Source organism: Pinus tabuliformis, chromosome 9, assembly GCF_031772625.1.
Source record: "Pinus tabuliformis cultivar Carrire ecotype Pingquan chromosome 9, CPIR1, whole genome shotgun sequence".
Lineage (NCBI taxonomy): Eukaryota > Viridiplantae > Streptophyta > Pinopsida > Pinales > Pinaceae > Pinus > Pinus tabuliformis.
Genome location: NC_142307.1, coordinates 124249621 through 124273198, shown reverse-complemented (window position 1 = coordinate 124273198; position 23578 = coordinate 124249621). Strand labels below are relative to the sequence as shown.

General features: G+C 36.9%; 1 protein-coding gene across 1 annotated transcript; it reads left to right on the top strand.

Annotated features, from left to right (window-relative positions):
* The first annotated feature begins 4213 nt into the window (after positions 1–4213).
* LOC149147403 (histone H2B.4-like) lies at positions 4214–5108 on the top strand. The gene has a single exon (XM_089440360.1). It carries the CDS (start codon positions 4301–4303, stop codon positions 4727–4729), a length of 429 nt encoding a protein of 142 aa, XP_089296486.1. The 5' UTR covers positions 4214–4300; the 3' UTR covers positions 4730–5108.
* Positions 5109–23578: the final 18470 nt, after the last annotated feature.

The following is a 23578-nucleotide window of genomic DNA, read 5'->3' as shown; positions in this document are numbered from 1 at the left end:
ATCTTATAAAAGTTCATATGTGTTGCTATGATGGATGAAATTCCATGGCCTGAACATTTTGACTTAACAATAATCTCTGTAAATGTTGTGACAGCTTGAGAACAATGATGGGGAATTGGTTTAATGTCCCTGTGAGACTTGTTGGATGTAAGTCTCATGAATAGAAGGAATGGAGGAGCGAACTTCATGTATGAGGGCTAATGGGCTCTGTTGTTAGGTAGCTACTATGACGCAAGAGAGAGACACATCTATTAAGTGTAATGGGGCACTTGATGGGAATCATTACCAACACTTGATGCTAAGATTTTATGTTGCATTGCGGTCTTCATGAAGTGGTATATAGTGCTGAACGGAATTCAATAGAGATTTCTCCATTTCCTAATGGATAAAACTTCTGTCATGCCTCAGGAGCTGAGTGGGTGTGCATCCCACAATGGTCCCAGTACACGGGAGTTGCGAGACGAAAAGTCCTTCAGTAAAAAGACGGGGAAGTTTCTTTTTGCAATCACGGGTCCCAGGGAAGGCCTTGTGTTGTAGTGTTGGCGTGGGACGCAATGATGTTTAAGTGTTGTATGACAGATCCACAGTGGAAATTGCTGAAAATATTTTAATGACGAAGTGTTGACTTGCACAAGGGTCTGGGCTCAAGTGGGGTCCAGGATGAAGTCGACATGGCAAGATGAAATGGACAAGATAATGACATGGCACATTAACCACATGAAAATATGGCAGGTAGTAAGACCCCTTTTTGGACAACCATGTGGCCTATGCTTGGATCACATGTGGCGCATTTAGAGGAGACCACATAGCAACATGATGTTAATGTGATGTCATTGCGGATCAGGGACCACAAGAGATTTTAACAATAAGCATTGCAGAGTTAATGGAGGTTAGGGAATGGGAAAACTCGCTTGATAATTGACATGAGAAATGTTTGTTGCTTTGCAGGGTCTTTTGCTATGGTAGTAGTTTGAGAATGGTGGAGGTCGCAGTTAACGGGGTTGGGGGATGGGAGTTTCTCCCAGCAACAGTCGTAAAAAGTGTTTATGACACTACCGGTGGCTGGGATCCATAAGCCTTTAATAGCCAGGAAAGGCGCAAAGGTACGTGGCAAAGTGACGTGGAAGGGGCCATGGCAGGGACTGCTAGTGAGGTGGAAACACCGCATAAGCTAGCCAAGGGGAATTCCATGTGGCATTGCATCTAGAAGTGGTAAGGGCTAGTTGATCAAATTTTAAACAGCCACAACTTTTGATCTAGGTGTCGGATTTCGATAAAGCTTATATCCCTAGAAGGTTCTAGATGAGGTGAATGGGATGGCGTAGCCCAAATTTAATTCCATTAACCTTGGAAGAAGAGGCAATTTGTACCCCATCTCCATAATGAGACCATGGAGGTCGGGTTAGGGCAAAGTAACATCTCTCATTCAACTTGGAGAGTCCGAGAGGGTGGGAGGGAGCATTACATTTTGAATTATCATCTCAACCTCTTTGCTTGGAATTTTGTTTGCCTTTTCCATTCATGAAAAGTGTTTATGGTTTATCACTAAGCTTTCCTTTGTCAATAAGTTTCTGTTGTGCCCTAATCAATGCACTGCAAAAGGAGTCAAATGTATAATTCTTACCATATTACTTCATTGAAGCCTAATTTGCATGACATGTGGAACAAAAAGCATCAAAAGATGTTTGCAAATTCATCAAAATTAACTTTATCAATCTTCTTCTCTTCCTTGGGAAGTCTCTTGTATTCACTCAAATCTAGTTTGATCTCCTTAACACAAGCCAAAAAAACCCTCAACCTTGTGGAAAGAGAGGTCCTAGAGAGATCAACTCCTCCTCAAGTTGCATAACCTAACTTTCATCAAATATATTGAGCAACTTCATTAGGTTCTTCAAAATTCATTTTGGAAGCTAATCTCTTTATTATGAAATCAAATTTCCGTTGGCATGTATGTTTTCATGACATTTAAAATGTCAACCTTCTTTCCATTGAGCAAGAACTCCTCATGACCATATACAAGATTAATAACCATAGTTTTTTGTAAATTGTCACACACCTTTACTCTTTAGTGAAGTCTCCGTATCATATTACCATAGAATCCATATTGCTTCTACAATCTTTGATCCAAAAGCTCATAGGTTCAAACATGTAGATTCCTTAAAAAATCTAACATCTTATAAGTGCATAACCATACATATGTTATTTTGATGTGATAACCTCCAAAAACGCCTTACAAAAATATAATTAAGCTTGACCATTCAAAACCAAAGCTATGAAACCAGGTTAGAATTCACAACTACATCCCATAAATAAACAAATAGATTCAAACTATCAGTTGGTAGTGTTTAAAGACACAATTATAACACTTAAACATAGAACATTCAATGCATATTCATCACATTTCACCATATTCACTCACTACATAAGCTCACTTGTTTATACTTAATCTTGTACACAATTTCCCATAAACCAAGGTTGACATACTCAAACAAGATCACTCAAGATAGTCTTAATCAATCAGTTAGCCAATCAATCTATGCCTGGTTAGTCCCACTCAACCTAATTGGGACAACTTAGTTAATAAGCTAATTGTTACATTTAAATTAGATTTACTTGAAACTAGTTTTATTTATTCTTCAATTATCATTATTCAACATTATTTCATCCCTAAACCCTTTCATCAAATCAATATGTATACAATTATGAGTAGAAGAAAAAGTTATCATTTTATTTCTCTTTCACCCCCAACATTATAAATGCATCTAAGGCATTTCCAATGATTAAAGGGGCCTCACAAGTCTATTGTTTAAGAAAAATATATGAACATTCTTATATCAAAACCCTCATGACATTAATAAAAGTGGATTAAAACCATGAACCTTGGACTATATAAACTAGTTAAATTTCTCGATAAACCAAGGTCCATTGCTAATGCATATGCATCATTGACCTTACAACAGTGAAACTTAGACTTCATAAACAAGTTAACTTTCTCCATTAACTAAGGTCCATTTCTAATGCATATGCATCATTGGCATTATAGAAGAAGTCTATAATAAAGAAACCCTTTATGCATTATCAAAACTATTTTCTAGGAAATAATTCTAAGAATATGAAATCCATGTGCTTATAATTTTTAGTAATGCCCATAGAGTTCCCTATGTTTTAGAAAATGTTGTTGTTGTTGTTGTTGTTTTTTCCACAGGTGGGAAAATTTATCATAACTCAGTTGTCAAATCAATAATGAGGACAATTATCTCTAATTGTTAACCATGGATGCGGTTGATTCATCACTGTTATTCAAGGGAAACCATGCTACTTGGAATAACCCATTGGTGGTCCATAAGGGGGCAGGCTTTCACTCTTGCTAGATGCCTCTGGGTCTTGAGCCCCTTAAGTATCAGGGAAATGAGCTCTTAGCCAAACATAAGCAATTTTAAGGCATACTCCAAGCCCAACTCTTTTTTCTGCTTTATCCATGCATAAAAATCAAAACTTCAAATAATTAAACCACATAAAACGATGAGATAAATATTATAATAAGAAATAGTCTAATCTTTTAGCATTTTTTTTTAACTATTAAAATTCAATAGATGGTATAGTGAGAAGTAGTTTAATCTCTTAGCAATTTTCCTCCTAAAAACTAAAATCGAGAAATACAAAAACTCAAAATTTATGCTCATTCAAAATTCTACTAAATTTTCAATTATTTAATTCTGTTTAAAATGCTTTAGAACCCATAATTTTTTTTATTCCAATATACACAAAATTTAAATCATAATAAAACTATAATCACATTTAAATGGGTTTATAATTAGAAAAACTGTTTTTTGGTATAAAAAATTAACATTTTATTATAAAATTTGTTTTATCAAAAGAAAATTTTACACATACAAATTTAACTTACTCCCAACCTTAGTAACATTAAAAGTAAATGGAGTGTTAGTAAAGGACGATTTAAAACGTAAAATACTCTACTTACTGTTTCTTAGGGTTTCTTTATGATTCCAATGCGCACAAACCTAACATGATGGAAGAAAGGTTGAAGTCGGTGCGAATACAAATTCCGAGGTAAAGGCAAATCACAGCCTTCGGATCAAAGTTAATATGTACGGCCAAGATTGGACCGACCTCAGCGATCCGTGGCGGAAGCAACCAACCAATAGGAGAGCAATTAATTCAATCTATGAATATAAATTGCACTTCTCCTTCCGAACAATTCATAGTTATTCCAGATTTTTGCAGAAAGAACTTGTTTGCCGTGAGAAGTTCGACGATCTTACAGTGATTTGCAGTATCAATGGCTCCTCCCAAGGGTGAGAAGAAGCCCGCCGAGAAGAAGCCGGTTGCAGAGAAATCTCCTGCGGCCGAGAAGAAGCCCGCGCCGAAGGCTGAAAAGAAGCTACCGAAGGAAAGCGGAGACAAGAAGGGAAAGAAGAGGCATAAGAAGAACATTGAGACCTACAAGATCTATATCTTTAAGGTCTTGAAGCAGGTTCATCCTGATATCGGAATTTCCAGCAAGGCCATGGGAATCATGAACTCCTTCATTAATGATATTTTTGAGAAATTGGCGAGCGAGGCATCGAAGCTCGCCCGCTACAACAAGAAGCCTACTATTACCTCTCGGGAGATTCAGACCGCCGTAAGGCTTGCTCTTCCAGGGGAGCTCGCGAAGCATGCTGTTTCAGAGGGCACAAAGGCTGTTACGAAGTTCACCAGTGCTTAGTCATTGAAATCTGTTGGTCGGTACACAGATCATTTTGCTGAAGTATTTAATTTAGTTTTGGGGCAGGGCAGTTTCTAGGGTTTAAAATGTTGAAGTTAACACTGTTTTGTTGTCTTCTTTTGGGTTTTAATCGATAGAGATGGGGTGTACAGCTGTAATTCGGTCATTTTTTTTTTTTATTAAGACATTTTGGCGTAGGGTTTCTGATATGTGTAATATTTGGCACAAATTCCCAAGGCCTGATAGTATTCAGACCTGCCTTCATGGGGGTTTAAATATTTGCTTAAATATTTGCCTGTATTTTAGATTTGATAGATCTGAAATTTCTATCAGTCTCCAGAATTCATATTTAATGGCATATTATAAATTTCGTGATCAAGTTCAGTGGTTGAGTTATTATGTTTGATATTGTTGTTATTATTAGTTGTAGGTTTCGTGAAATTTTTATAAATAATATATCCGCCTAAATTCCGCTCAGGACATTTTCTTTTCAGTGATTCCATGTTAGCTCTGAATATTATTTTAAATATTAAAAAATTAACTTTTTAATATTAAATTGTTATTAGTTCCCTTTCACTCGATTATATAAGAACAACTTCAAAATAAGAACTCATTTTACAGTATCATGATGATATCGTAAAGAAAATTTACTTTATCTTGCTTTCTAAAGATGGTAACTTTTCAATGAGCAATAAAAACCCATTTTACAGTATCATGATCATATCGTAAAAAGAATTTTCTTTATCTTGCTTTCTAAGGTTGGTAACTTTTCAACGAGCTAAGTTTCAACCACAAAGACAATGAATTTACATTCAAGGCGCCATTTTACAGTCCATGATTTTATGAAATGAATTTCACAACAGTTTACAATTATGGCTTTGTATAAGGAATTTACGTTTTTATTTTAAGTAAGTTTTGAGCTTCATATTTGAAAATTAATTTGTAATTCTATTTTTCATAGAAGCATTTACTAAATAATGTATAATTTTGTTTTTCATAGGAGTTACAATTAATGGCTTTGTTTGCCAGTTTTTCAAGGCACCTATCTTTGGAATGATACTGTTTTTGAATCTTGGGTTTGATCCAATAGTGGATCTTTGGAATGATACTGTTTTTGAATTTTGGGTTTGATCCAATAATGGCACGTATGGATGGTTTTAGTGAAAATTTATGGGTGCGCACAACCCAGCTGCAATGGGTCCGCTATCCTTTTTGCCAAAACACGGCCAATGTGTTTTTCACTACTGCTGCTTAGATGAGATTTTCACAATATATAGATATAATGAAAACAAGAAAACCCAATAAAGAAATGCAGAGATGGGCTAAATCAGAGGATAACCTCAAAATCCAAAATCTCTGTTTTTCCGTAGCTCTGAAAATTGTGTCATTACAACTTATCTTTCATTGTGATCTTTAACTTGAAAGATTTTCAAAAATACATTCCAAAAAAAATGTTCAATTAACTCAACAAGAAAACAAGAAATCAAGACGGGAATGTCCTTTTTGTTTATACCAGCATTTCTGTTTCATTTGATTGTACTTTTTTTTTGCCGGGAATGACCTTTTTGTTTATACCAGCATTTCTGTTTCATTTGATTGTACTTTTTTTTCTCTTGTTTCACTACCTGCCCATTGTTGAAGAATGTAATTAGTTTCTATTTTCATTTCATAATTCTGTTTTTCAAGAGAAAATTTATTATTAATGAATCAGAATCATAATTCTGTTTTTCAAGAGAATTTATTATTAATGAATCATAATGAATCGTCGAGTTGCATCACTCGAAAATATTTTTCCGAGTTAAAAAGGAGCCTTCTTGGGCTTTTATTAATGATTGATTATTATTAACGAATCATCAGAGTTATTCTAATGATATTGGGCTTATTATCATTATCATTAGAGCTTTTTTGTATTATCATTATAGCTTTTTTGTGCTTTTGTATCATTATGTATCATTAAAGCTTTCTTGAGCTTTTGTATTATCATTAGAGTTTTTTGGGCTTTTGTATCATCTATCATTAGAGCTTTCTTGGGTTTTTGTATCATGTGAAAATAATTATTAGGGCAATTTGACCTCACACTGAGTCTATATATTGAACAACTTGATTTCATTTAGAGAGCATTATGAAGAAGTTGTCCAATTTAACTTCACAAGAAGTTGATATATTGAGCGACTTGATTTCATATGGGGAGCATTATCAACAAGTTTGATCTATAAGAAGTAAGTTGATTTTATTTGGAGAGCATTATCAACAAGTTTGATCTTTGATTTTATTTGGAGAGCATTATCAATAAGTTTGATCTCCGAGTTTTAGGAAAAGAGTGATGTTGTTGGAGAAGCCTCTTTCACACATGAAAGAGTTGATCTCTAAGTTGTAGGAAAAGAGTGTGATGTTTTGTTGGAGAAGCCTCTCTCACACATGAAAGAGTTGATCTCTAAGTTGTATGAAAAGAGTCTCTCACACATGAAAGAGTTGATCTCTAAGTTGTATGAAAAGAGTGATGTTTTGTTGGAGAAGCCTCTCTCATGCCTCTCTCACACAAGAAATAGTTGATCTCTAAGTTGTAGGAAAAGAGTGTGATGTTGTTGTAGAAGTCTTTCTCACACATGAAAGAGTTGGGGTGGGAAAGAGTCTAAAAAGAGTGTGATGTTGTTGTAGAAGTCTTTCTCACACATGAAAGAGTTGGGGTGGGAAAGAGTTGGGGGTGGAAACTTGGTTTTTGTTGTATGGTTGAATTTTTGAAGTTGGGGGTTGGCGATGATTTTGATTGAGAAAATGATATCTACATTGGGGAGGTTGAGAAAATGATATCTTCAAAGAGGGAGGGTTGAGTTGATGAGGTTGAGAAAATGATATCTTCAAAGAGGGAGGGTTTGTTTAGATTTAGAAGTTTGGAATGACTTGATGATTGGAGGAGATTTTTGTTTAGATTTAGAAGTTTGGAATTGTTTCATTTTGATTTTGATTAGGTTTTTCTATATTTGAGCAAATTTTGTAGGGTTCAAACCCTTCGCTTCTTTTGATGTCTTTAAAATGTGTAAATTATCCAAGCAAAGCATATGCAAGAGTAGTAACATAAAACATGTTTGTGATATATATATATAATAGTAGTAACATAAAGCATGTTTGTGATATATATGTTAGATCATATAAGCAAATGAATGATTATGTATTAATATCAGATTTATAAACAAATCACAATATGTATCAATGCATAATACATTAGAGCATATAAACAAATGAATGATTATACATTAATATAATATTTATGAACAAATGACAATATGCATCAATATATAAACATGATAAATATCAGGAACATAACAATATTTATTTATTGATGTAAGCTACAAGAAAGATGGAAAAGTACACCCCGAGTTTTATTTCAAAAGAGGAAACAAACCTTGGGGAGTGTAGGAGTCACAAGGATTTTTCAATTATTTCAAAAGAGGAAACAAAAGTTTTGTAAACTTGGGGGTGTGTAGGAGTCACAAGGATTTTTTCAAATTCTATTATTGATCAATCAATTATAATATCAATATTTCATTTTTTTTTTCTTTTAAATTTTTCCATGGAGGTTTATTTATATTTCTCCAAATTAGTTTTTTCAGTTGGAAAACAGTGGGGCTTGAGCCATGAGCTATAGTAGGTGAGTAACAAAGAAACTCTTCAAATTTGTTTGAAATTAAGGAGATTTATTATTTTTAAGTGTTTTAACACATATATGTCAGTTGAGTATATTATTGCTTGTGTGTATATGTTTTTAACATAGGGCAAAGTAGCGTATAGGAAATAAAACATTGTTTTTTAGATTTTGAACTAAGTTTGGAAATGAAGGGTTGTTCAAGGTTATAACCAGAGCATCGAATCTATCAAGACTGATAAATGGTGTTATAATATTGTTGTGGATATTTATATTAAAAATATGAGACTATTATTATATTTTTATTAAATTTTAAGATTTGTGGATTTCACTGTGATTAAGGTATGCATGCAAATGGAAATTATGTAAAAAAGTAGAGATTGAAAAAATTAGTGCGCACATGCACAACACACAAGATATGTTTTTTGGAAAACTCTTGGGAGAAACCTAATTGGAAGGTGAGGTTGCTTTTCTTTTTCTCTGTTTGGAGTTGTGTGCCTCTCTAATTAGATGCAAATGCTCACATTTAGGAACTCATAATTTATTTAGCTTGTGGAGTCTCCCATTTTGGAGATGGTAGTTAAAGGCGCTGTCACCATCGTGCACATGACTTCGACTCTGCAACTGTTGATATGCCTTTTTGAAGTTCTCATCTTTTGAATATGTCTCTTTGTATGCATCATGAGTGAATGGCTCCATGTGCATAAAAGTCTCCAACGTTGTAATCTTTGATGTGGGTGGCTTTGAAAGCATATCGATCAACTTGTTTGTGTTGTCTTTTTTATACTTTATCACCAAATGAAATTGCTGTAAAAACCCATCCACTTGTAATGCTTGGTCTATTGTAATTTACTTGAGCTTGCAAGAATTGTAATGGTTGGTGATTTGTGTGGATTATTGTCTCCTTTTCCATTAGATAGTGCTTCCACTTCTTCTCAACTTACACCATGGCATAAAGCACCTTATCATAGGTAGGGTAGTTGAGAATTACCCCATGAAATATTTCAAAATGTTAACAAACGAGCCTTCCTTTTTGCATTAAGTCAACTTCCATAGCACATTTGCATTTGTCTCCACTTCAAAAAACTGCTGTAAGTTTAGTAATTCCAGAATTGGTGCTTAATTGATCCTTTTTTAGCTCCTTGAAAGCCTTTTGTTGACTTTTTCCCGACTAGAAACTCTTGCCACTCGCTGTTATGGCATGGAGCGATGATGCTACTGCGGAAAATGAGGCTATGAATTTCCTCAGGTACTGCATTGACCCAATGAAACTTTTGACTTCAGAAACATTAATAGGCACCGACCATTTTACGATGACCACCATTTTGGAAAGATTTATCTTCAACTATCCTCCACGGATCACATATCTTAGATACACCAAAGACTACTGCACAAACTAATATATCATTCATTAATCTCATAAATGTAATTGGTGTTTTAGATAGGCCAAATGACATAATTAACCACTCATGCAAACCTTGCTTGGTTTTGAAGGTGGTGTTTCATGTATCTTATTTTTTGACTCGAACATGGTGATATCAAGACTTCAAGTCCAACATGGTGAAGTATTTTGCTTGCTGCAATTTATCCAACAAATCATCTATTTTGGGCAAAGGGTATTTGTTTTTGAGTGTAATTTTGTTGAACGCCCTGTAGTCTATGCACATCTGTCAAGTCCCATCTTTGGCACAATGATGATGGGTGCCCACATGGTGATGTACTCGGTCAAACGACACTTTGGTCTAGCAATTGCTGCAATTGTTTATTCACCTCACTCGCTTTTATAATACACTATTTGTACAACTCAATATTTGGCAATGGGGAGTTTGACAATAAATGGATCTCGTGCTCCACTTTTCTATTGGGTGGTAACCCTTTAGGTTCTTGGAACACATCTTTGTATGCCTGTAAAAAATCTTCTAATATTGTTTTTGTTTCTTAGTACACCCCTTTAGGTATCCCTTACTTCTTGTTGATTCCTTTTTAAATTGATTTTCTCTTAAAAACAATAAAACATACTTTTTACTAGCACTAAACAATTTCTTGGCATGGTTGGCACTTACCAGTGAGAATTTCGACTTGCTTTTGTGCGTGTTGATGATGAATGATTTTCCATTCTTGATGAGTGGGTATTGGTTGATTCTCCTCATGAATATTGCATATCGCATGACATGTATGGACCCCCAAACATGACACCACATACATCAAGCGAAGCCACATCCATATTTACTTCATCAATAAAATCAACACTAATAGAAAATCTAATTTTGCCCTATTTTGTAACCTTCAGTGTTGCAACCTTATTTACCCAACTTTGTTGTGATAAGATTCCCTTGCGATTTCGAGTCAAATAGAGCATTAATCTTTGGTCTTCTTGACTTGTATCTTTATATAGAAGGGTTCGATCATTTCTTTTTCTTCCTGTTGCTGAATGCTACTCAGATTCACCTCCTTCTGCACTAACGTACAGGCGATTTTTTCATCCATGTTCGAGTTGATTTCAACTTAGTTTGCACGAATTAATGGTCATGAGATTCTTTTTTTTTATTATCTTCTCTGTATGGCCATCAACACTGTGGTGGTGGTTAGGATTTTTGCACTGGTGTTATGTGGTTGTCGTTTTTTATCTTTTCATGCTTTTCGCTGCTTCTCCTCCTTGGAAGCTTCATGTTGCTCCTTCTGCTTCGATTTACTTGATTGTGCTCTTATCAGGCCTATGTTCTCTAGGTATTGTCTCTGTACACAAGCTTCAACCACTGATTTGGGCTTGAAAAACATCATTTGTTCACACAGATGGCGGTGTAGACCCCCCAAATACTTTAGGAGTACATTTGGGTTCTTTGGAGAGATATCCAACATGATAGCCATCTTTTTGAATTTTGTGGTGTACTTTACTCTTTGGCATGATTTTTTTTTTTGAAGTAATGCCACTAGAGCCACTGGTCCTCTATGTATCCAACGTGATAAAATTGTGACTTAATGGTGGCCATTGGAGTTTCTCCCTCCAACCTTAGGGTTTTTGTATAGCTCTAACTCCAAGTCATTGCATGACCCTCTAATTTCAACCGCTCGAATGAGATTTTTTTGTCATTTTTCAATGTAGATTTTAATCCATATAGAAATTATCTACATACGAATTCCAAAAACAGAAAATAAACAATGGGGAGAGCATAAAACATAAAAAAATATACACAAATATTTTCCTTTGGATCTCAAAATCGGGACTACTAGATTGATTTTTCATTATATTCCTTTCAATGTTACAATACATATATATACATGTCGAAGCGTCCATAAACTCTAGATTAGAACATAATCGTAGTTCCTTTGACCGGATCTACAAAATACCATGAACAGAAAATCATAATGCACAAAACCATAGGTAGGTCAGTGCACTTAAAATAGGGTCCAATTTTTTTTTTTTTTCCAGGGCACTGCCTCGGACTGCGTGCACGCTAGCGATTGTCACCTTGCATACCTCCCGACAGGGGGTCAACGCCCTGCGCAATGTACAATGGGGGCTTACGCCCACCTATGACCCCCCGCACATGGGGTAGTCATGGAAAGAATATAACACAACCCAACACTCAATCTGGTGGACGCTGAAATAAACTTCGAGTTGCTGCAACCATTGGTCCAGTGTTAGAGTGTCGATCTCGCCGTGGTCCCTCTGATTTGTCGTTTGCATTTGAACTCCCATCTTTTCCAAATATATCTAGCTTATTGTTTAGGCTTGCCATGAGAAGGTTTACATTGTCGTTTATATCTGTGACTCATTTTTCGAATCGCGAAAACCTCACCTCTATAGGATCACGAGGTTTGTTTACAAATTCGTCGCCCATGATTAGGGTTTTATGATTTTCGACCCTGTTGACTTAGATCCCCTGCAAATATCCACAAATACCCAAAGAATTCTGCTCTAATACTAAATGATTCGTAAACTGCCGTGGATATTCCATTGGACAATTCGTCACAACATATATGATAATATTATATTAAAAATTCGAGATTCTACATTATTACAATTTTATTAAACTTTAAGATTTGTCGCTGTAATTAGTGTATGCATGCAAATGAAAATTATGTAAGAACGCAGAGAACGAAAAAATAAGCACACACATACAAGAGATAAGATATGCTCTCTGGGAAACTCTTTTGGGAGAAAATCCATTTGGAAGTTGCGGTCGCTTTGCTCTCTCTCTGTCTAAAAATTTGGCTACAGGTATAAAGAAGTAATCTTGTGCGCTACGGAATGCTACAATGCGCATATCCTTTCTGTGTGCTCTACGTCCTACCTCTCATGGCTATTTTTTCAAAACTATGGAACAAATGCTTTCGAACGAATGAAATCCCTCTTCCTCCTAGTGGCTTGGGTATTACACAACTCGACATCCTACTAATAGTTAATTTTGACTACATCAAATTTTAACTAAAGTTACAATATAGATTATTATAAAGCCTTTTACATCAAAAACACGTGGCTAGCCCCTTTTTTTTATGAATAATAGAAGTTGATGTGACATCTTCCCGAACTATAGGGATGAACACAGGGAGGTCAACTTTTGGTGGCATAACTTTTGCATATAGACTTTGATTGATGCAATTCTTCCACTGTTGGAAATGTATTTATGTGTAGAATAGCTTGAAAAGGTGCAGCGCTAATGTGAGAAAGTTTTACATCCAAAAAACGTTGCTTGATGCCTCAAAATTCTCCTGGAAAGTTTCAAACTCTGTTTCACCAAATTGGGTCCCGTTGGTAAAAAAACGGTTCTGTGAGATAATTCCACCACTTTTTTCACTCCAAATGCATCGAAATGGATGAAAAACAATATAATGATAAAATTTGGATCAATTGATTTTAGAGTTCTCCGATCCATACTGTTATTGAGAATGCCTTTCAGATAAATCATATCATTAGTTGTTGATCAACTTCAATACATTTATTCACATAGTTAGATTCATACTATGGATAGAAAGAGATGAAGACTTTAGATCTTATCTGATACATCAAAGTTGTGTGAAGTTTTTAGTATTCATGATTATAGCATGGATCCATGATATATGACTAATGGACACGACTTCATTTTTGATATGGATCTCTGCATATTTCCATATTTTACTTTTGAGATACTTGTACTCCGAGTATGGGAATGCCTACTTCAGTGATGATCATATGATGATATTGTATTATAATTTCTTGATTGTTGACTTGCAAAATTCTAACCAATGATCATTTAATTCCAACTTTTTCATGCTAAAGCACTTTAGTCATTATACTTTTTTTGACTTTGTACTTTAGGGGGAAATCTATTTCACATCAATTTGTGACATCTATGCAAATGATGCTAAATCCATATTTTTTGCTATCCAATTAACTGTTGTCATGAATTCCCAAGAAATATGGAAGAAATTCCATTACATGAAGTATAAGAATCATGGATCACATATATAAAAAAACCTAATTTTGGAGATCATTGCGGTTCCTCAGTTCAAAACTTGCGATGTCACATTTTGCATGATAAACAAATAACAATGCCATTGTGATTTGCCTTCATTAAAGGTGAGACAATCTTCTTACATCGGTAAAAAAAGAAGGGGGGTAAATAAGCTTCTATTCTAGAATCCTTGAGAATGGTATCAATTCCAAAATGATGGAGATTGGGTTGGAGCTCTTTTTATTTTGGATATTATTTCTTTTATTATGGATTTCATTCCTTCCATGATGGATCTCACCCCTTCCATAATGGATCTCAACTTCCACTCTTTCCCTACAAATACAATGCACTCAAAGAGAGTTGGGTGTGAAAATTACATCTCTCACAACAAATGGAAATTATTTTTCTAATTGCTAATTTATTTAACAATTTATCTACTATCTGCTACTAAAAATATCAAATAATTCACATTGTGATTTTTACAGATAAACTGCGGAAGAAAATAACAATGAAAACTAAGAAAATCTAGCAAACATACATAATATGATAGTTATTTTAAGACAAATATCCACGGAAAAACCCAACTTGGGAATCCGGTGCAACAACTAAGGGTTTTATTATTAAGCGAAAGTGAAATTCTAAGTACAATCTATAGATGCCCAACTGAAAATCCAAACAAGTATTTGACCAAAATAATTAAAGAGAAGAAATTCTCACTCTACAAACAAATTTGGCATTGGCTTCTCTTGAAAAACTAGCTATCCAAACCCCAACGTAGGCCCTATGTGCAATCCTTGCACTGCCTCTCACACATGTGGCTCAAATCATCCTCTGAGCATGCCATCTTGCTAGTGTTTGCTATTGGAATTGACTCTCCGGCCATCTAGAAGACTTTATTGGCATCTGGACTCTGAATTGACTTTCTCCCTAGGTAAATTGAACTGCTCCGCTTCAGCTACTGCGTAGTCCTTTCGCTGCTTCTGTGTGAATCACTTTTGTCACTCGTTGCTACCTCTTCGGATCTGGAAAACTTCCTCCAGATCATTGTCCCTACTCACTATCTCTACTTTGATTTATGGATGTTCGACAACTGCTGCTGCTCTTGGGAAATTGATTTGCCAAGGAAATCGAACTTCTCAAGTGTCTCAAGTGTGTTCTCCATCTACCCATCAACTTCTTATAATCCTCTGTTGGAGCTCCAACAACCAAGATTAAAACATAATTGATGGCCCATATTAATTCCCTGTCGATCCTATTGAGTTTTTAGATCATTCTCACATTATCTCAATTAACACTGATTAATTAACGATATTTCGTAAGTTTATATTTATGAAATAGTTTAAAATCGGTTAATAATCTAATTGAAACAATTTTAGGTGGAATTTATAGAAACGTTTTTTGCGTTATGGAGAAATCATGTATTCTAGCCTCTCCACAAAGTTTCGAGACTAGAACATATCCTATGCTACAAAAACTAACACTAAGTTTCCATTTCTAACTCTTGAGCTATATTTACATGTCCAAATATCCATCAAAGCTTTTTTGATTGAAATGTTTGGATTGAGGATCATTGGAAGGAGACTTTCCACATCAAGCTCTGATTGTAATTATCCTTTTCTTCAATTTAATACAAACTGTACTTCTTTCTCGCATTCATTGCTGATTGTTATAATGTTTGGTACAATAATCCCTGATCACTAGCATGGGTTATATTGAATTCTTTGTTTATCATATGCTTTGATCATCTATTTGTTGGTATCTTTGCAGGTTTTGATTCAGAGCATTGAAGACGAGATTGAACGTTGCATCCAACAATAGCGAGGACCATCATTAAGCATTTCGATAAAAATGGTATGGATTATTCATTCCATTGCTTGCATATATGATTTAATATTGATGAATCTAGAAGAACTTTTATGTGTTTGTCTGTATGTTTATAGACTTGGTTCTCAAGTGTAGGGAGATTTGTTCACTAAACACCGCTCAAAGTAATAATAACAATATAAAGTTTAGATTCATACACAACATGATGCTTCCACAAGTACAACTGGTCCAAAAAAACATCACAAACTTCAAAGGGAGAAAAATCACACAATACTTCATCTATGAAATGCTTGATGCCGCAGGGCAGGTGACATTGTTGGTTGACATAGAGATATCATCTTTGTTGGAGTGTTATACAACATTTTTTCACTATCCTTGTACTCCCCATTCCTCGATCCTGGAGGACCTCTATAGTGAACTCTATATGCTTTCCCATCATGAAGAGCATGCCTTTACATCCCTATTCATGTGCAAAACATTCCCCTCTTGCATCATTTCCCAAGAATCTTCCTTCAATCCCAGTTTTCAAGACCGATGCTAGTGATCAGTTCCTTCCCCGCGCTGATTTGCAGAGTTTGAAACCAGACCTAGCACCGAATGGTGCAAGTGAACCCTTCATCATTTACACCGACTCTCTTTTGGCAAGTTTTTAAAAATGGAGTCGAAGCTTCTAGGTCTAAAAGCTTTGTGAACGGAAGTCTGGTAAATGGTTGGGCTAGATACAACCGAGAGAGTCTGTTTGGGCTCCTTTCCCCTATAAAGATGGAACAAACCAAAGAGATAATCCCTCTACCATCATAAAATGAACCATCTCCCCTCCATCAAATCTATATAAACTCCTCATTTTCCAAGCTGAACTAGTTTTTTTTGGAGCTTGAATAATCAACAAGATATCTATAGCTTTAGCCTACTAGTTTATGTTTATGAAGGGAGAATAGTGTGTTTAGTTTGGTTTGGAACTAAAGGAAAGAAGTCTTAAACTTCCATTGTTAAGGCTAACCATGAGATGCTAGTAGTGGTGTTGGAACTCGGATATGTCAGAGGAGACCTGCAATGTCAAGGCTTTGGTTTTATATCTTTCTGAGTTTTATATCAATACAATTAATGGTTTATTTCATACATTGAGTGTCATACTACATTTGATAGCTTAAGATTCCTTGATTTTTTGAGTAGATTGAATGCGATTGTATGCTATTATGTTTGTTTTTGTCTCTTGCGTATTTGTTTCAGGTATTTGAAGGAGAAGAACGAAAGGGCGCTGGAGCAAAGGAGCCAGATCACCATCAAGCGGATTAGCTGTCTAAGAGGTAGGCTCTCTTATTCGATTCTAGTCTAAGGAAGTTTTCATTAGGTTGCTCTGTTTGCAGCTAGACCCACTATTGGGCTAGAGGGATCACCTATGTTCGCAGAGGAGATTTACCTACACCACAAAATGGCGACCATACAGGGAAGCCATTCCTCTCTTTTTATTGTTTTTCATTTCGTGGTTTATGTGAACTTTTGTTGTATCACCCTTTACTTTTGGTTTTATGTGTTTCGCTTGGTTTACTGTTTGGGTTCTAAAATTTAGAGTGACAAGTCTGGTTTTGAGATTTGAGATTTTTTATTTTTTCCTTGAAATCTTCGATCAACGCATTTTATTTTTTGACAGTCACGCCGACCAACGTGAATTTCTCTTAAATAGTCGTGCCTTACCCCCTTGTGGTGCTTGTTGTGAGTTAAGAAATTGCGCCGATTCCTATAGGTGTAGATTAGGGTTTCTCCTGAATCATAACTAGTTTGTCTTGCCCTCATAATTTCTGCTTCTTAGCTTGTTTGCCTTTGTTCTCCCTAGCTAGAAAGTTTCATTAGCTTCTTGTGTGTGCTTGTTTGGTTTGAGATTTCCTTGATTTTTTAGGTCTTTGGATGGTTTGTGGCCCTAGGGCATCTAGGTCATTGTGCATTTAGCTGTTTGTGTGCTCATCAAATGAAGTTGTTGGTTAATTTCTCCATGCATTTTGCGTTTTAATCCTTTTATTTCTTTGGTTTCAATTGAACAAGTTTGAAAAGTTTCGTTTGCTCTTCTCTTGGTTGAACGTCTCTTTTCAAGCATAGATTACAATTGCTTGTCTTGTTTCTATTGAGTCTTTGAATGTTTGGTTTGGAAAGAGTTCTCTTTTTCATCTTTTACATATGATTGATGTTCATTGTTTGAAAATTTTTCATTGAAGTGTTTATGTGAGAGCTTCATCTTATCATTCCATTGAAAAATACATAATTCTAGTTTGCTGAATCGATATGTTGCATTAAGTAGTATCATTGAAAACTAGACTTGCATCATCATTTGCATTTGCAATGAAATGAACTTCTTTTACCATTGAAAGGACTAGTGAAAATGCATGTGATAGGGAGACAGGAAGTGGAAATATTTTTCATCATTTTGTTTAAAAAAAAGCGAAGTAGTGAAAAATTATCTTGCTTTGAATAGCTTGTTTGTTGCATTTATTGTTTTCTCTACTCTCATTAGTGTAAAAATTCATCGAATTGAAAGGGTTTTGTCCCATTTAGCTGCATATAGGAGTTTTTCGAGTCACATCGATAAGGCTTGAAAACTGAGACATAATTTCAAGATAAACTTTAAAATGTATTCAATTAACCTAAGGCACATTTGAAACTTAATGCTCACATTTTAGAGGTCTGGGCTAGAAACGTGTTTCAGCGTCTTTAAACCTAGCAGTTGTCGTTCGCTTCGGCATTAGACAACGTTAGTATGGATTTGTGTTCCCAGTATTGTCACGTATATAAAGGGATACCCCACTAGGTTTACAATCATTTATCCACATGAAGTCGAGTCTGCAGCCTTGTAAACGTGATACACCGAACACAACATTCAGGGAGATTGCTTGCCCGTACTTCTCGGTTCGTTGGGCGGTATTCTGCAGTTTATGGTTACCTGGTAATCCTTTTGCCTAGATTATCCTGAACAGTCGTTTTGGTCTTTTTGACTATTTAAATTTAAAATATTATTAAGCACTTGTCCTTTCGATCTCGTTCAAACCGAAAGTGATAAGAGTCATCTTTGTTTTTTTCCCAACTCTTAAAACATGAAAAGACACCAATCTGTTTTAGCTTCTTAAAAAATTGTTGCCCACGATCACATCACATTCCCGATAGTCTTATTTTGGACCACATCATGAGTATACCTTTAATATATTTTGAAGAAACCCTGAAATTAATCTCTTCTCTTATTGTTTGAGACAAAGTCATCGTGGCAGAACCATTAGGTTCGCCTAGTTCCTCTTCCACTCCTCCCTTTAAAATATCATATGAGGAGCCTCTTCCTGAACTCCCGCAGTCACTCGTGTTGAACTTGGAATTGTTCTGAGTATTCAACCTTTGTTTGTTGGGTTGTGCTATATTATTTCCACAACTAGCCCACGTAGTTAATTGGGGGTTAGAGGGGGGGAGGTCACAGGGGGTTTGAGGGGTACCCGTAACCCCACTTTATGGGGTCTGAGGTAGCGCCCTGGAAAATTTTGGTTTTGGACCCTATGTTAGGTTGGGCGGACCCACCTATGGTTTTGTGCATGATTTTTACACATGTTTTTTGGACGTGATAGTTTTCGGTCCATGGTTTTGGACGCGATGGTTTTCGGTCTATGGTATTGGATGCTTTGGAATGTATAGATATGTATTGTAACATTGAAAGGAAATTAATGAAAAATCACGCTGGTAGTCCTGGTTTTGGGATCAAGGGGAAAATATCTGTGTATATGTGTTTTATGTGTTATGCTCTCACATTGTTTATTTTATGTGTTTTAGAATTCGTATGTAGGTAATTTCTGTACGGGGTTAAAACCTACATTGTCATCTCGTCCTCCTCCATCAGACACTGGGTCACCTTACGAATCTGGCTTAGAATCTCCTGATAATCCTATCCAGACTCCCAAGAGTCCACTGACTCTTGAAGGTCAACAAGGATTTGTCGTTTTCCCTCTGAATCCTTTGTTCGACCCTGTTGTGATATTAGCGTAGCATCTGTATAGTTCGTACGATCAAATGGGTATTCCTTTGGAATTATCTCCTCGAACATCTTCGGTTGTCCATCATCGTTTGTTTCCATCCATGGAATCAAAAGGCGAGATTCCAGTCTCCTCTTCGGGTCACTCAGAGGTTTCTGCTACGCACACTCACGTAGTTGATGAGTAGGGATATCAATTCTCTCCTGAAGGTTTCCCTTACATGGGGAGCATTCCAACCAATGTTTACCCTAAGTATAGCGGGCCCTCATTACCGCATGGTTATACCTCTCTAGCTTAGTTGATGTCGGGCACTCCTAGTGCCTCATCATTATATCACAATTCTATCTGGTCGTCTGGCACTATGCCTACCTCAGGGCCATTCGTTCATAACTCGACCTCTCAACCGATTGTGCACACTACAGTCACTTCAGTTCTGGTGAAACCCATCATTTCGAATCCGCTCGTTTTGTAGTTTCAACCGACAGTGTCAAGTCAATTATCTATAAGTTCTTCGACCCCTCCAGTAAGTGGATAGGTTGTACCATCGCTTAGGGGGAAAGATCCAACTATCTCCATGATGTTTGGCACAACCAACGTGAGTGGCTCACAAACTCACATGGCTGGAATGAATCAACGCTCTTACGGTGCTATTCCGAACGCCGTTGGTCCATTTAGATCAAGTAACATCCAATACCAGTAGTCGAACCCTGCTGGTTTGTCTGGGTCAAGTAACCTCTAATACTAGCAACCATATGTGGCTCAGGTTCCATTCCAACCTCCTTATGTTCCATATGTATCACAAGAAATGGTAAATCTGCCTTACATCCCTGAAGCTAGCCTTATGTTCAGCATGGTCTATCCACCGTGACTGGTAGATATGGCTAGAACCAGTTCGGGAACTTTCAAGGTATTGCTCCAGGAACTGTTCAAGTATCCTTGCTACAGCAAGGGAAACCCTTGCAAAAACAAGGACAACTTTCGCAGCTACGAGGGCCATCCTTGTAGCAGCAAGGAAAGATAGTGAAACAACAAGGACAACTGCAATAATCGCAGGGGCAACCCTTGCAATAGTCGCAACAAAATTTGCAGTCACAGGGAAAGTTTGTTCACCAAGCTTCTCAACCTATGTCCTCGCAAGGTCAACTTTTTCAGCCGCAAGGACAACCCTTGCAGCAACAAGGTCAACCCGGGAAACAACAACCCTTGTACTCATATCAACAGGGTCAACCTTTTCAAGGTCAAGGTCAAGTCCTGCAACAATAGGCTCAAAATCCTTATGTCCAAGGGCAACAGGTTCAGAATCCTTATGTCCAAGGAAAGCAGGTGCAAAATCCTTATGTTCAAGGGCAACGGGTTCAAAACCTTTATGTCTAGGGGTAGCAGGGGCAAAATCTGTATGTCCAAGGCCAACAGGTTCAACAATCTTTTAACCCATATGTTTCTTATCAGTAGCCTATGGACGGACAATATCAAGGCTACCTAGGTCAAAATCCTTCCTATGGGCAAGGTAACCTATAGTCGGGGCAAAATCAAATGTCATACGGACAAAACCCTCCACTATGGGGACAAAATCCTTACCAACAAAGATGGGTTTTGCAGTCTGGGCTTGCTTAGAGGCCCCAAATGCCTTTTAATACACAATTTACATTATTGGCCACATTGGAACTGATAGATGTTTCTAGACTCACGAATGATCCTATTCTTCATTCGCCATACTGGCCTTTAGTTTCGTCCAAGATTCTGAGCGATTTTCTGAAATTTGAGGGAGAAGCGAAGGAGGATCCATAAGCCCACGTGATGATATATCACCTCTGGTGCTCGTCCAATTTGTATGTTGATGATTCAATTCGTCTCTGACTTTTTCAACGAACTCTCACAGGTGCTGCAGCCAAGTGGTACATCGAATTGCCTCGAGGTACCTACAATGACTTTAACACTCTTGCTATGGCTTTCCTCACACATTTTTAGCGGCCGGGTGTCAGCATCGCCTGGTCAAGTTTGAAATTGCTGATCAGTTGTTGACATAATGGTTTACCAAGTCATTCGTCAAATTTTTTTTTGATGACAGAGCTATGGGTGACTGTGTCACTGAGGAGCAAGCCATCACTCGTGCCTAGTGTTTAGACCTTGTCTACTCTGAATCTGGAACGTTATATGATATGTTATCTGATGCTCCAAGACCATCATCTGATCTAACAACATCGAAGTCTCTGGCTACCCCACCTGTTGATGGAGTGATTGGTTCTGTGTCTCAGACCCCTACGAAATCTTCTTCCAAGCAGAAGGCGGTCTCAACACTGGTTCCAATGATCCCTCTCAAAATTCACCAGGTCCTGGTAAAACCTATGAGGTTCACACTGTCTAGTCTACTGCAGTAGACAAATTCTTTAAAGGTAAAAATAAAGGCAAAGGCAAGACCAAATCCAATGCCCCAAAACTAGGCCCTCCTAAGTCGTCTCTTGGTGATGCTTCTCAATGGAAGACTAAGTATCCATCCCTCATCTGTGAGGAGGATCACTATACTAAAGATTGTCATCAACGGTTTAAAGTTAGTCGCTTGCTCAAAGGGATCCCGACTGTCTTGAAAGAGCCCTTTTCGTCCTAGCAGAGCCCAAATGGTGGAACAACCTTAGTTTTCCGCTTCCTCAGGTTCCCAAGTGTTTATGATGAGTACACATATAAATGTGGCTACTAGATCGAAAGATTATCAAACACCTACTCCGACAATAGGGAAAGAGAAAGAAGGTGCCCCTTCCTCTTCTATCCCATCTACCTCTGGTCCTTTCTACATAGAGTGACCTAATATTGATTCCGCTATTCGACCACCCTTTCAGGGTGTGCTGCGAAAGTCCTCGTATAATCCAAATGCTCGAACCGCTCAACATTATAACATTGTTGAGGATTTGGTTCAAGCACCATCAACTATGTCTGCTCTCGAGGTCCTTCAAAGCTATCCTTCTCAGCAGAAAGTTGCTGTCGGCGATTGGAGGTATTGATTCATCTGACTCTTATCTCATTTGTTTTGATATGGAAAACCACATTCCGTGTTTATCTCATCGGATTTCCTTCCTCATTCAGGTAATCATTAATGAGAAGGAAATTCACAGCACTGTCATTGATAAAGGTGCCTCCACCTGCATCATGTTTGTCTCTTGTTGGAAGGCGATTGGTTCTCCTACCTTGAACCAATCAACTAACACTTTGGAAGCTTTTGATGGGCGTGATTCTCAACCATTCGGTGTTATTCCTAATCTTGCCATTACCTTGGAAGGCAAGACAATGCATGTCGAAGTAGAAATTGTGGATGCAAATCTTAATTATAATTTTCTACTTGGACGGAGTTGGATCCATGCTATGCATGTTGTGGCCTCTTCTCTATTTTGTGTGCTCCATTTTCCCCATCAAGGGAAAATTGTCACGATTGACCAGTTGTATTTCTTCGCTTCTTATTCTTCTGATAACAATGTTCCTTATGTGAAGCATACTGGTGCTCTTTATGAGAGTGTGGGGGTTGGACTTTTTAAAGATCCCACCTTGATGGGCATTTTTCCTCTCCCACCTATGCATGTTGCCTTAGTCAACACAATATCAGTTAAGTTTGATCTTTGGGTTATTCCCTCTCCTGATCTTATTGATACATGCGGTGATGTCATGCCGTTAAGCCCTGCTGAGATCAATTATGTGGAGATTTTTTTGGCTTCAGCTTCAGTACCTACCGATCATACTGCGTAGAGAACATCTCTTGACATGTATTCTCAATCCTTGTGGCTTGGTTCTTTGAATTCGCTCGATCCCTTAACCGAGACTTTTCCTTCTAAAGAAAGTATCATGGAAATTATGTATTTGAGGGAAGCACCATGGAATGATACTCATCATCATTCCTCGTTCTTGCTTGGTCCGACGGTCATGTCTACCTGTCTTGAGAAGTTCTCTTCTCGTTTCCCGA